This window comes from Neoarius graeffei, chromosome 7, assembly GCF_027579695.1.
Source record: "Neoarius graeffei isolate fNeoGra1 chromosome 7, fNeoGra1.pri, whole genome shotgun sequence".
Taxonomy (NCBI): Eukaryota; Metazoa; Chordata; class Actinopteri; order Siluriformes; family Ariidae; genus Neoarius; species Neoarius graeffei.
In genome coordinates, this window is record NC_083575.1 from 40,229,929 (window position 1) to 40,244,890 (window position 14,962).

Below are 14,962 nucleotides of genomic sequence, written 5' to 3' on the forward strand. Positions count from 1 at the left end.
AGCGAATTAACAAGCACGAAATGGTGTGTGATGGAGCTGGGAGGATGACGTTTTAAATGTGGAGTGTAGCAAGGACCAGGAGAGAGAGATTAGAATTCAGACCTTCAGTTTTAGGTTCCAGACTTTTGTTAATCCTTTTCGTCGTGCTTAATTTTAAGCTTTTTTTTTTTTAATAACCAGTGTCTGCTTTCAGGTCTACAACCTTTTTTTTGGGGGGGGGAGTCTGAGGGGAAATTCTTAAAACATTCAAAGATGACTGTTTGCATTTATTTAAAATTTTGCTGCATACACTCTCACTGGCCACTTTAAAAGGAACACTTGTACACTTGCGTATTCATGCAATTATCCCGTTAGCCAATCATGTAGCCAGTGTTGTGCAAGTTCACACTTAACAGGAGCGAGCTCGAAGTTCAGTTCGCATAGATTAAAATGAACTAGAGCAGCGGCTACAATTATCGACACCTTAACGATCTTTTGGCCGTTGCAAAAGTAGAAAAGGCTTTCAAAACATAAATTGTGCATGAATAATTACTCAAACTTCCATTGGGGGAAAAAAAAGGAGTTGATTCCCAATTACTTAGCGTATCAGATCACGTGACACCGTTCCACATTTATTGACACATTTGTCCACAGTTATCGACATCCAGATGATTATTTATTTAAAAAAAAAAGAATCGGTACGTGGTATTAAGTTAAGAAAACGTATAGTTTTTATTTAAAATTTGTTTTACATAGACTTATTTAGTCCAAAATGTCTCATCTCATCTCATTATCTCTAGCCGCTTTATCCTTCTACAGGGTCGCAGGCAAGCTGGAGCCTATCCCAGCTGACTACGGGCGAAAGGCGGGGTACACCCTGGACAAGTCGCCAGGTCATCACAGGGCTGACACATAGACACAGACAACCATTCACACTCACATTCACACCTACGGTCAATTTAGAGTCACCAGTTAACCTAACCTGCATGTCTTTGGACTGTGGGGGAAACCGGAGCACCCGGAGGAAACCCACACGGACACGGGGAGAACATGCAAACTCCACACAGAAAGACCCTCGCCGGCCACGGGGCTCGAACCCGGACCTTCTTGCTGTGAGGCGACAGCGCTAACCACTACACCACCGTGCCGCCCCGTCCAAAATGTCTTTTATATAAATATATCGATGTCGGTGTTTACGTAAATGAGGAAGTAATTCTAATGATTGTAAATATATGAACTGATAATGTTTAACCTGTCAGAAAATCTTTTTTGTTTCACTTTCTAAGTATTTTCGTAGATCGCATTTTGTTAATCATTCATTATTTGTATTAATTTCTAGTTTTGTTGTTTACCAATAAATGTCAACAGGCAACTGACATTGTAACCGCATGGAAATCCAGGTCAGAGGTCGCATGTCATTCCTTGAACCAAAATGTAAAATGTCTACTGATATTGTAATATGTGGTAGATATTTACAACAAACTGGAAAAAAAAATTCTGAATGGAATAGAAAAATCTGAATATTTCAAGCATGTAATTTTTTTTTTATATGCTCGGAATTTAATTCTGGTCTAATTCTATTTATTGCAATAGGATTCCAAATACTCTATAAACATTCCATTCTGTTATGAATCAGAAAAAAAATAATATAAATCACAGCACTTTTTTTTTTTTAAAGTACTTCATTTACTTTAACAATGTTACACAAAGATCGATCCATAACAGTTTTAATGTCCCTTAATTCCACAGGGTGTCGATAATGGTGGACACTGGTGAAAGTGATCACGATTATCGAAACATTACATGACTTTTCTCAAACGCATGTTTCGATACAAAATGTCAAATGTCAAATGAAGGAGTAAGAAACAAAGTAGGTTTCGACAAGGAAAAACAGGAAAAATGTCTGTCTGTATAAAAATGACCAAAAAAAAAAATTAAGCTGCTTTTGTCCATTCTCGTAATGGATACTGTTAATCTGGAGTCATGATTAAACGCGTTACCAAAATGGCGAAGCACATCATTGATTGCATCCCCCACCCCTTCTGCCTTTTTGCACTTTTTTTATTTTTTTATTTTTTTTTTTTATAGAGGCTGCGGACATCCTGAAAGAGATGAAGAAAAAGGACGTGAGGATGTTGGACACCACGACCACCAGGTTGTTCCACATACTCAATGCAGCTGCTCTGAAGGGCGACATCACCACCATTCGGCGCCTGCAGGACACAGTGTTCACCTTAGGCCTGGTCAAGCCCACCAGCAACCTCTGCTCACCACTGGTTTCAGCTTACCTAGAGAGGTGAGTCCCTACGTTTACCAGAAGACCAAACGGACAGTTGTTTGTTCATCCCCATGAACAGGATGGCCATCATTTGTCTTTGGGCTAAATTGCAAATTTCTCTAGAAGCAAAAATGCATCCTGCTTCTCCAAGCTGCCCCGTCAGCCCCGCCCTCGGTCTCCTTTGAGGTCTTTTTGCGAGAGCTGCTTTTAAGAAGATCAGCTCATTTGCATGTTAATTATGCGCCCTGTGTTAATTGCTGGATTTGTCAGGGACATGCAGAGCACCGTGTAAGTGCCTCCCCCCTCGCTATGGGGGAATACACGGGTTTACACGGTGTTCGTAAATACACACAGACGCGTGCACACAGGCTCACTTGGTTCCCCTTCCAAGACTGTTTGTTTTCCTGTCACTTGAGTGGCACAAACACACCAGCACGATGCGAGGTTTAATTGCTGCCTCCTGTACGATAAGCTTTCTAATTTAACTCTGGTTCATTAGCAGGAAGAAACGTGGGGAAAACGGGCGCCCCTCACCAGAGAGGAAGATAAGCTTGCTCACACTCGGAGGTGTGTGTGTGTGTGTGTGTGTGTGTGTGTGTATACGCACATTGCAATTGGCAACCAGACACTCAGGTCCACAAGTTTTGGTTGAAGTCTAGGACAGCAAGGATAAGAATAAACATCTGAACTGAATCTGGCAAGGAGTAATGCACTGTTAGGCTGTAGTGGTTCAGTTCAACTAGGGATACAGTAATGGAGTATAATATCAATATGGTCCTAAAATATATGACGTTACAATATACTTCTGGTCAAAAGTTTGGGCACCCTTACTCCATTCATAGGGCTTTTTTTTTTAAAATAACGTCTGGAATTATGTGGAACTGCGTTTACCTTGTCACCTGGAATGCTCTTCAGTTAACAGGCGTGCCTCATCAAAAGATAATTGGTGCAATTTCTTGCTGCCTTAATGCGTTTGAGGTCAAATAGAAAATAATAAAAATACAGTAAACAGCCCTATTCCACAACTGTAGGAATCTATATTATGTCAGGATAATCCATATTATTCTGTCCATGTTCACTGGATATGAACAACCACGCACTCTGATTGGCTACTCTACTACTAGGCTATCAGCTCATATACCGTGAGTAGAGAAAAACAAAATGGCGGCGCTTGTTGCTGAACCAGCCGAGGACGAAATAAAAACTCTACTCGAAAACAACCCCAAAAACTAAAAAAAAAAAGCAACAAATTATGGAACGAGAGTATTTGATGGGAAGAACGCATTAATTTATATATATATATATATATATATATATATATATATATATATTTTTTTTTTTAGGAATTTATTATAGCATTTTTCACAAATCGCTCCTGTCATTTCACCGGTTTGTTTACAATCTTCATCTGAAAGCATACTACTTAAAAAAAAAAAAAAAGACTGGTTCAAAAGTTTGAAAATTACATAACTGGAATGTCCAAGGAAGAATTAAATAAATGTTTAAAGCTCTTCTATACCTTGGCACGACAGCAAAGACGGCACTTTCTACAAAAAAAAAATTTGGTCGATTCGGGCAGCTATCGATAAGTTTTTAAGAAGTCCGCTGAAGCGGAAATGATTTTGTCGGATGTTTTGTGTCAAGTTTTTATTTCATGAATTTGCAAAAAATAAAAACATTCTGTTTCTCAAAATCCAGTGACTGTGGATATAATAAAAGTTGTTCCATTCGGTCTCGTCGTACATGGCTAATAGCCGACGAGGCGCTACATCTCATGTATGACTCAATTTCATGGAATAATTGTTAATTATGTACGCCTCCGTTGTGCACTTTTCTTCTCCTCCCCCCCGTCTCTCACACTGCATTATTTGTCTACCTGCAATGTGACAGCATGCTATGATCACAGAACAGTTGTATCTCAGCTTTGCTCTTGTATACTGTCCACGTTGCTCGATTTTCAGTGTTTTCACATACCTGCGCAATCCTGATTCTGAAAGCGTGCCTGTAATCACTGCATGCTAATTAAGCCGCCTAGTAAAACTCATTGTGCACTGAAACGGATCATGCTTCAGTGTATGTGTTTAGTGCAGCAGGTGGTAGGATTCAGGAGCAAGTATCTCATGAGATTTTATATATATATATATATATATATATATATATATATATATATATATAGAGAGAGAGAGAGAGAGAGAGAGAGAGAGAGAGAGAGAGAGTGATTCCACGCTTATGGGTACTGAAATGGGGACATGAACTTATTTTTAAAAATTCACCTAAAACCATTTCTTTTTTTACCATCAGGTCACAAAACATGTAATCTTTAATGAATGATATGTTAAAAGATAACTTTAATTTTCTGAGATGTAATAAAAACATATTTATATGCCAAAGTCAGAACGTAACAGAAGTGTTGTGGACATATATATTCTCAATTTTAACAATGTAGAATTACTTTTTGAAACATAGGAAGGTGATGTTTTAGCAAATATAATTAATAAACATGTGTAGTAGAATAAACATACACATTCTTTCAGTAAGATTAACATGGTATATAGCTAGATTGTAATTAATTTGTAACAGACGCGAGATGGACAATCGTAACAGAAGTAATGTAACAGACATCATTTTGGAACTCATAGGCTTGACTTTGGCATATAAATATGTTTTTATTACATCTCAGAAAATTAAAGTTATCTTTTAACATATCATTCATTAAAGATTCCATGTTTTGTGACCTGATGGTAAAAAAAGAAATGGTTTTAGGTGAATAAGTTCATGTCCCCATTTCAGTACCCATAAGCGTGGAATCACTCATATATTTATTTGTGTGTGTATATATGGATATGTTTTTGCGCAATCATGAAGCACAGTGTTTTTAAATATACAGGTAGTCATTGACTTACGACTGCGTTTGGTTACGACTGACCGGTCGTAAACCGATCTGGTCACAAGTCGGCCTATGTTAAATGAACGTAAGTATATTGTGATGTGTAATGATATTGTAATCATCTTAAAGTCTTATTTTATCAACATTTTCTTATTTCATTACCTTGGCTCATTATTTGGTTTAAGTCAAACACTGCATACCACACTGCGTACAGTACAATTCGTTTAATATGTGCAAAACAAAAAATATGAAATACAGGTGTGAAAAATAGAAAACATTTTAGTTTGAAACATACCAAAATACAAATGTAAAACATGGCAAAATACAAAATTTAGTGACCGCTGGCATCACTGGTGCTTGGCTGTGGGTCGTCTACGTCATCATCAGCTGTTGCAGCGCTCGGGCTGGCGGGAGCATTTGCTCGTTTCATAAACCAGGAGCTGGGGCGGAAACTGTATGACAGAGTGCGCGAGGGAGCGCGAGAGAGACTGCGCGTGCGCCTGGAGCTGGGGCGGAAACTGTATGACAGAGTGCGCGAGGGAACGCGAGAGAGACTGCGCATGTGCCTGGAGCTGGGGTGGAAACTGTTGTACGCGGCGAGAGGCGCTGCCGGGAGCTGGGGCGGGAACTGTCGTACGCTCAGCTGGGAAACACTTGTCAGTCATAACTAGACGGTCGTAAAGTCGATCGGTCGTAAGTCGACGACTACCTGTACATAGCTACATAACAACATGAATTTATATGGTGATTTTTGGTTTATTTGTTTTCTGGTTGAACCTACTTGTCCATCGCACAATTTCGAATAAAATAATTATTAAGGACATGAAATCTGTGTGTTCCAGGTGACTGTGCTGTGTATCCCTGTTTTTTCTTTTACGCTGTTCTGTGGAATGTATCCTGGTACTAGAAAACTAGGGACACATTAAAAACTCTGAAAGACTGTTAGCAAACCTTTAAACTGTATCATGATGGATCTTGTATATTATGAAAGTGTCTTCAAATCATATCATATGATTTGAGTTTTGCCTTCATGCCCACCCTTAACATGAAGTGGTGATATTGTCTTCTCTTCAGCCCTCCTTCGTTCCGTAACCCCCCCCCCCTTCTCCTGAGTCTACAACATGGCCCCACCCCATCTTTGTCTCTTTCTGATTTCCCATCAACCCTCCCTGACTCTATCTCTGCCGTCCCCTCTCTGTCATCCCTCTCTCTTCTGTCTTAGAAAGCTGTGTGGAGGGGAACAAAGCCGGGCATGTCAGTATGTCAGCTATAATGACTTAATGAACGCTTCTCTATGGGATTAACTCTGACAGCCATCAGCACGTCGCCACGCCGACCACAAGCGCCGCTCCTGATCCATCTGGTCTCCTCCCCCCCCCCAATACTTTCGCTCAAGTGGAACAAAGGGATGTGGCAGGAACTTTTTTTTTTTTTTGCACAAGGGGGCTGGGAGGGATGTAGTAACCAGGAAGGGAGGAGAACAACGCTGTCAACTGGGCACGAAAAGTCTGGCACTTTTTTTCCTTAAAAATAATAATAATAATAAAGAGTGCTACTTGCACACAATTGACAAAGGTTTGTGTGCATGTGTGTTAGAGGAGCGTTTTAAGATGCGGTGCTTGGAAGAGCAGAGATGGACATGACAAACTTGTCATGCAACTCGACAACTGTCTTGTCACTCCGTGACTGAAACGTAACCGTGGATCACACATCTCGGTGTCAGTCATTTGACAAACACATGCAATCACGCGCACAGACAGTTCACCATGTATTTCTTTATTTTTTAAACAATGCGAAAGGGGGAAAAAAAACCCACCCAATGTTTTAGTGGTCTCCTCTTTCAAGAACATGGAATGGATGATAACATGGGTGCCAGTCTGGAACAAAAGAGGAGGTGGGCATGAGCGAGAGATAGAGCAGAGGAACCAGGAGGAGGAGGAGGAGGGAAGAGATGAGCTTTCTTGTCTAATTCTTCAGGTTCTCTGCGCAAAGCACTCACTCATGCCTTTTTTTTTTTTTTTTATTCTCCTGCGACTTAATTGGCTGGAAAGTGCTTGACATGCAAAGTTGGTGACATTAACGGGTACATGTTGCAGTAAAGGCTGAACATCAGTGACAGCTAAATTGTATCCAGGGAAATTATGAAGCCTTCAACATGCTTAAGGCTTTTTTTTTTTTTTTTCCTCCTTCTGAGAGGAACGTACTTGGAAACAGTGTAGTTAGCAGCGTTAGAGTGGGGTAATTGCAGTTTTGTGAGCTTCATATCCTGTTGATGGCTTTGAAGGTTTCTCTGAAAAGTTGGTTCTTAGGCCATTAGGTTTGAATTGGATGTTGGTTTGGGAATGGAATGGGTGTTGGAGAGAGTGATGTGAGGGGTCTGTGTGTGTGATTAGTGTATTGTTTGTTTATTTTTTCCTTAAAACAACTGTTTTTAGCTTCAACTGAAAACTAGCTCTTTTTTTTTTTTTACTTTTATGTTTATACGGGATATAATTATTGTTATAATGTAATGGGCATCTCTGTGCGCACCCCTTGTGCATTGCTCAATCAGCTGGCGTGTGTTTTGAATTGGCTCTTGACTCCCACCCGATGAATAATATTGCTGCTCTTCATTTCAATTAAGCACGATTGCCTAAGAGGAGTTGTCATGGGCCAGGCTTAATCACCGCTCCTTGTTTTGTCCACTAGCAAGGTCACCCCTGTCCGAGACGCGTTCTCCTGCCCTGCTGTATAATCTCAAGGGTCGTGCCCGCCACCGAAATTACACCTGTTAAAACCCCAGTGGTTCACTTTCCCACCCTGCGTGCCCCCTCCCCACCAGTGCCCTCTCTGCTTTGACCTCGGTGTGATTGGCATGGTAATTACCCAATCACTCGATGGCTGCCATTGCAGTCACAATAGAGCGATCGGAGTGGTGTTTTTCTCGTCTGCTCCTCTCGCTTTATCCCTCCGTCAGCCCTCTGTCAGGGAAAGCGCTGAGCTCTTTGTTAGGCAGTAGGAGAATGAGGGAGGTAGAACGAGGGGTAAAAGGAGGGAGAGAACTGTAGCACATGGAGTAGATCTAATTTTGTTGCCTTGTTCTGTCAAACAGCCCAGTAGGGGGTGAGGGCTGGAAGAGGGAGGTGGAGTCTGAGAGAGCTGGGAAAGACTGCTGACCTTACTGTATGCTTGTACAGTGAGAAAATCAAATCTCTGCCCTACAAAGTTCACGACTCTTGGACTTTTTTTTTTAAAAGTAATAAAGTCTTTATTACTAAGTTTAACCTGGTCTCTCTCTCTGTGTGTGTGTGTGTGTGTGTGTGTGTGTGTGTGGCAGTGGGGATGTGATTGGAGCTCTGGAGGCAAGCATGGAGTGCCAAAAGCAGTACAACCAAATGCCCCGGATTCATGACATCATCTGTCGTCTAGTGGAGAAAGGAGAGACTGAGCCACTACAAAAAGGTAAAAAGGTACACTGTGGTGTGAAGATATGAAGTTCATCTTCGAGTGGTGAATGGATATATCACGAGTGAGTGAAGCGAACGAGTAAAAATAAATATTTTCAGCACGAGAATATCAACTTCGTATTTTCGTGCCAACGTATAATGTTCTTTATATTATGTGGACACATCCAAAAACAAATACGCAAGTTAATCAAAAGAATTTTAAGTTTGAACCGGTTCGCCCTTTTGACAACGCACGTCGAGTCAACGGGAAAACGCTGGGAGTGACGTCATCAGAGTGAAATGTCGGGAAGAATTATACATACAGGGCACTTTTTTTGATGAAATACAAACATGCTCTATTCCCTTTTAGCCGGTTTCATTCATTTGGTTTGATAGCATGCAATATTATCACTTATCCTATGTGTATTACATCACTCTACCCAATGGAGAGTAAGTGTTGAATATGGTTTGATATTGCATGGTTGTCAAGACAACAGGACGTCACACGTCGGAGACGTAAAACTTCCGTGCTAGCAAGCGACTGGGACAATTTGTAAACGAACATGGCGGCCAGGTTTGCTTTGTTAATTACGGAAGATTTTGATAGATACACTGAACACACGAAAGGAATGTGTATGTATTATAATAATAATAATAATATTGGCTGGCTTTTTTTCATGGTATATCAGATACAGTCCATTCAGCTAGCATGATATTGAACTCTTCTTCGTCTCATTCAGTATCATGCTAGCTGAATGGGATATATCTGATATACCACTCAAAGCCAGCCAATATTATTTAATTGCCACTCAGGTCCGCAGTGTATTTCATATGAAAAATGCAATCTCCAACACAAACTTCATATCTTCAAGCCAGCGTGTGATTTTCTTTTTATTGCATAGACACATTCACAAACAAAGTACCCAAATTTATTAAAACAATTCCTCGATTTCCTCACGAGTGAAGATATTGGAAAATGTGTTACTCAGTGTCCCGGATGTAGTTTGTATGAAAAATACGAGTGGCGTGTTTCCCAGTAAAACACTCGTGTCCATATAATAAATAAAAATACTATACTGACCCACAATAGGACTTGTGAAGAAGAATGACTCCGAACTTTTTCCCATTGGATGAACTTTTACTAATCCAAATCCAGAAATGGCTGATTACGTGGCAAGCACATGTACTTGCTTATCATTTATGGAAGGATCTTGGGTATCAGTGCTTGCTCGGTCAGTGAGATTTCCACCATGGAAAAGAGGATTTTGTAGGTGTAGGTTTTTATTTTTTATTTTTTTTTATTACAAACCTCACTGTCAATTTAAAAGAAAAAAAAATAAGGTAACTTTAGGCATGCTCATAAATATCAGATCTGACTTTGGCTAATTACAGAAGCCAAAACATGTGACTGATTGACTAATTAATTGTGCCGCCTTATATGAATCTGTGCCTTTTTTAATTATATTACCTGGTACATGCATGCACGTGTGTGAGAGAGAGACATGGAGACAGACAGGTCTCTAGCAGGTCTAGTTGATAAACCTATACCATCATGTTTTTAATGATGTGTGTCCTTGTAAAGGCCATGGAGAGGTTTTTTTTTGGGTGGGTGGGTGGGGGGGGAGAGGTGAGGTGTGTTTTAGTGTTAAGGATGCGAGACCTGTAGGCTGGGGTGGAGGACCACTTTATCCATCCACTCCCCCCATACCCACCTTAACCTTCCCCTCTCTCACTGAGACACGCAGCAGACCTGTGGCCCTTCCCCAAACATGCTAATGTGATTCTCTCTTTAAGAGAACTAACCGAAATGTGCACACCTATGAATAGAGAAATCAATTCTGGTAGAATTATCTGCTTGCTCTGTTCACTCTATTGAGATGCAAATCCCTGTCAGGCTATGACGGCATGTGTGTGAGTGGGGTAAGAGTGAAGTGTACCAGTGGATGTGCTTGAAGTCTTCCAATGAATGAGTGAAGAGAATGGATGTTGATAGGAGAAGTGATTTGAAGCTTCCTGCTTGGTGCAAGAATACACACACAGTTGGATACAGGTGACAAGCGTGTTTTAGTTAAGCTGAAGGTACCCACTCACCTTCTCTCTTACACTTAGATGAAGCCTGATTGAGTGTGATTGCATTGAAGGCTTTATTTTTGAGGCTGTTCTTTGCACAACTGCTAGTTAGCAAAAAAAAAAAGTGCTCTGAAAGCACAATATCCCCTGCTGGCAACTCTGCCATAACTCTGGTAAAATGCAACTGAATTGAACAAAATTGCAATATGCGTATTACTGGCGTAACACAGAATCCTGTCAAGTTTCGTGAAATTCTTCCAAAATTTGTGAGAGGAGTTGATTTCAGAAGGTGATTACCCTTCATGGGGTGGACGGATGGACAGACATCGCAACGACATAATCCCCCTTCGGGCCTTTCGGCCAGTGGGGGATAAAAATTGTGAGGGAAGTTGATTTCAGAAAGCAAGCACACCTTGATGAAATTGCCAAAGTACAACCCCGATTCCAAAAAAGTTGGGACAAAGTACAAATTGTAAATAAAAACGGAATGCAATGATGTGGAAGTTTCAAAATTCCATGTTTTATTCAGAATAGAACACAGATGACGTATCAAATGTTTAAACTGAGAAAATGTATCATTTAAAGAGAAAAATTAGGTGATCACGGGCACCCAGTATGGTTTTCTGGCCTTGACCCTTACGCACAGAGATTCTTCCAGATTCTCTGAATCTTTTGATGATATTATGCACTGTAGATGATGATATGTTCAAACTCTTTGCAATTTTACACTGTCGAACTCCTTTCTGATATTGCTCCACTATTTGTCGGCGCAGAATTAGGGGGATTGGTGATCCTCTTCCCATCTTTACTTCTGAGAGCCGCTGCCACTCCAAGATGCTCTTTTTATACCCAGTCATGTTAATGACCTATTGCCAATTGACCTAATGAGTTGCAATTTGGTCCTCCAGCTGTTCCTTTTTTGTACCTTTAACTTTTCCAGCCTCTTATTGCCCCTGTCCCAACTTTTTTGAGATGTGTTGCTGTCATGAAATTTCAAATGAGCCAATATTTGGCATGAAATTTCAAAATGTCTCACTTTCGACATTTGATATGTTGTCTATGTTCTATTGTGAATACAATATCAGTTTTTGAGATTTGTAAATTACTGCATTCCGTTTTTATTTACAATTTGTACTTTGTCCCAACTTTTTTGGAATCGGGGTTGTACAAGTTTGTTAATAATCAAGGGCAGAACTCTGGTAAAATTTGCCCAAATTAAACAAAATTTCAATGTGCGTATAACTGTCATATAACAAAGCCTTCTGCCATGTTTGGTGAAATTCCTCCACAAATTGTGAGAGGAGTTGATTTCAGAAGAACGTACACCCTCATGAAACTGTCAAAGTACAAGTTATTTAATCAAGGGTCAAAACTCTGGGAAAATTTTCACAAATGAAATTAAATCGCAATATCCGCATTGCCGTCATATAACAAGGCCTTTTGCCAAGCTTCGAGAAATTCATCCAAAAATTGTGAGAGGAGAAGCACGCCTTCATGAAATTGTCAAAGTATAATTTTGTTAATCAAGGGCTGTAACTCTGGTAAAATGCGACCAAATTTAACAAAATAGCAATATGTGTACTACCAATATATATCAATGCCTTTTACCAAATTTTGTGAAATTCCTCCACAAATTGTGAGAGGAGTTGATTTCAGAAGGAAAACACACACACTCATGAAATTGTCAAAGTATAATTTTGTTAATCAAGGGCTGTAGCTCTGGTAAAATGTGATCGAATTTAACAAAATTACAATATGCGTATTACCGACATATATATATAGCAGAATCCTGACAAGTTTCACAAAATTCCTCGAAAAATTGAGAGAGGAGTTGATTTTAGAAGGGGAGTACCCTTCGAGGGAGGGAGGGACAGACGGACGGACGGACATCGCCACTACATAATCCCCCTTCGGGCCTTTCAGCCAGCAGGGGATAAACAGGCAGCAACAGCATCCACCAAATAAAGGCATTCTGGGAGTTTAGGTACAGAATCATATTTTCTCTCTCTCTCTCTCTCTCTCTCTCTCTCTCTCTCTCTCTCTCTCTCTGCAGCTATGGACTTTGTGAGCCAGGAGCGTGGTGAGATGATGATGCTCTACGACCTTTACTTCGCTTTCCTGCAGACAGGCCGCTACAAGGAGGCACGCAAAATCCTTGAGGTGGGAACATGGGGATTGTGCTCAAAGCACATGGCTATATAACTTACAGCCGTTTCCGCTTTTATATGATTCTGGATTCCACAAAGCTGAAATTTAGCCCTTCCTTCCATGCAGTAAGCAAAGCCAGGACCTGGAGGAGATGAGCGTACGTAACCGTACAGGTGCGATTATGAAAAGGGTGGCTTTGATTAGCAGTCTGAGTACAAGTGCTCTTTACTGAAGTTTCCCATAAGTGCTTATTTCTTAAGTGGGCATGAATGTGGTTCACTCGGGCATTTCTTCTCTCTCTCTCTCACACACATTCCATACGGAGTCCTACCCAGTTTAATGTCTCTAGACGCTGTCGCTTGAAGATATGAGCATTGCAAATGGATTTTTCTTGCATATTGTGCTTGTATTTAATTGTCTGGCGAGGATTTCCTCGTTCCGTCTTTCAGTGTCTCGAGAACGTGCCTGGTTTTGAGTCTCTTGACATGCTTTAAGTGGCTTTGGGACCATCAGCACTCCACTCCGTTTTGCTTTCAATCTTGACGTAAGCCGTGAGGTCTCATGAGTCTCCTCTTCCTCTGAGAAACAGCCCGGACAAAACCATTATGATATTTAGGTAGGCAACCCTTCTGATTTAACACCACTCGTCTCCGTCTATAGGACTGCACCATAATCGGTATGCTTTTTTTTTTAAATGTGCCCATTTTGTGTCTATAAGTGATGATTTTGGCACGGACCCCTCTCTGTATGTATGCTGATGCTGAAAGCTTGTCTTCATTTGCATCCAAAGAACAAGAGATTTCTGTGTAACTCAACACATTAAGTTCCTTCATTATCACAAGTAACATAATAGCCCAGGAGTGCATTACGATATTAACAATGAAACATCAGAATATCAGTACAAAGTCTACATTTCCCTTAAAGTAATTCTAAATATAATCTCACTGCCCAAACTTTTCTTTAAAAATTCCTTCTACCTCTTCAATCTGCCTTCAGCCTCCCCCCCCCCCCCCCCCCCAAGTTCTTTACCCAAGTCTGTTCTAACGCCGATGCTTAACTTGAGTAAGGTTTATTTATTTATTTATTTATTTATTTTATTAAGATGTGGTAGATACAAGGCATTATTCAAATTCATGAAGGGTGAAAATGTCCTGCTTTTACGCTGTTTTGAATTCTTGTCATCTTGTTTTGAGAGAGACTGCCTTTCAGATTTTTCAAGCATAGGTCATAAAAAGAATTTTCCTTCACACCCAGCTATTTTTGCTTAGTGGACCGAAAGTTACTGAACCCGAATCATGTACCTCCAAGTTTATTACCTTTTTGTTTTTAATAACAGTTCGTGAATTTAGGGGCACCTGCCTCTAAATTCTCTGCCATTCCTGTCTGCTTTGACATGACCCGTTTAAAAAAAAAAAAAAAAACTACGTCATATCACGTGGTGGGCTTTTCCTGTTTTGCGCAAAACGTTGGGGAATAGAAATTTTAAATAGGAGAGGAAAATGGAGGACGTGAGAGACCGACTACAGTAACGGAAAGCGAGAAGAAAAGACGTTATGTTGCGGAGGAAAGGAAACACAGGACCAAACTAATAAATATCGGCGGTCAGCGAGCACCTCGGTGTGATCAGCTGTTCATTTAGCGGCAGAATGATGGAACTGTCGGTGCACGGTCAAGGTAAACCTGCGCGTGCGCACACGGACTTCCTCTGTCTGCTTGACCGCGTGAAGCGAGCAATTTTATGAGCATTATTTGCTCGGGAAGCCCTTCAAATTAAATAACTTCCCAGCCACAGAATGGCCTGATTTATTTATTTATTTATTTTTTTAGATATATTACAGAAATAAACATGTACTGTATCACAATGACTAAATTTCAGAGGGAACTAAATTTCACTGATTTTAGGAAATCAAAAGGCTGTATAGCTTTAAAGCGTTTGTATTTCTATTGCATTATATTTGTAGATGAATATGTACAGTAGCCTTAAGGTGATGATGCACGGGGCAACTTTTTGGGCAATGTTGCCGGCAACTAGGTGAGACACGGCAACTAATTAGGGCAACGGACAATTGGCAACAACCAACCTGATAAGAGCAAATCTGCCAGGGAGAAAGACACTGCAAAGATGGACACTGAAACATTTGCAGTGGTCACTTTTGTCTTGGCTTCAGCTTTTAT

The 14,962-nt window shown here is 40.4% G+C and overlaps 1 protein-coding gene across 1 annotated transcript in view; it reads left to right on the forward strand.

Annotated features, from left to right (window-relative positions):
• Positions 1–14,962, forward strand: part of lrpprc (leucine-rich pentatricopeptide repeat containing) — a 112,216-nt gene that overhangs the window by 66,361 nt on the left and 30,893 nt on the right. The window contains exons 23-25 of the mRNA XM_060925619.1: positions 2,068–2,275; positions 8,461–8,585; positions 12,693–12,799. Of these exons, the coding sequence (XP_060781602.1) occupies positions 2,068–2,275; positions 8,461–8,585; positions 12,693–12,799 (440 nt within the window). The remainder of the gene's footprint in view (positions 1–2,067; positions 2,276–8,460; positions 8,586–12,692; positions 12,800–14,962) is intronic.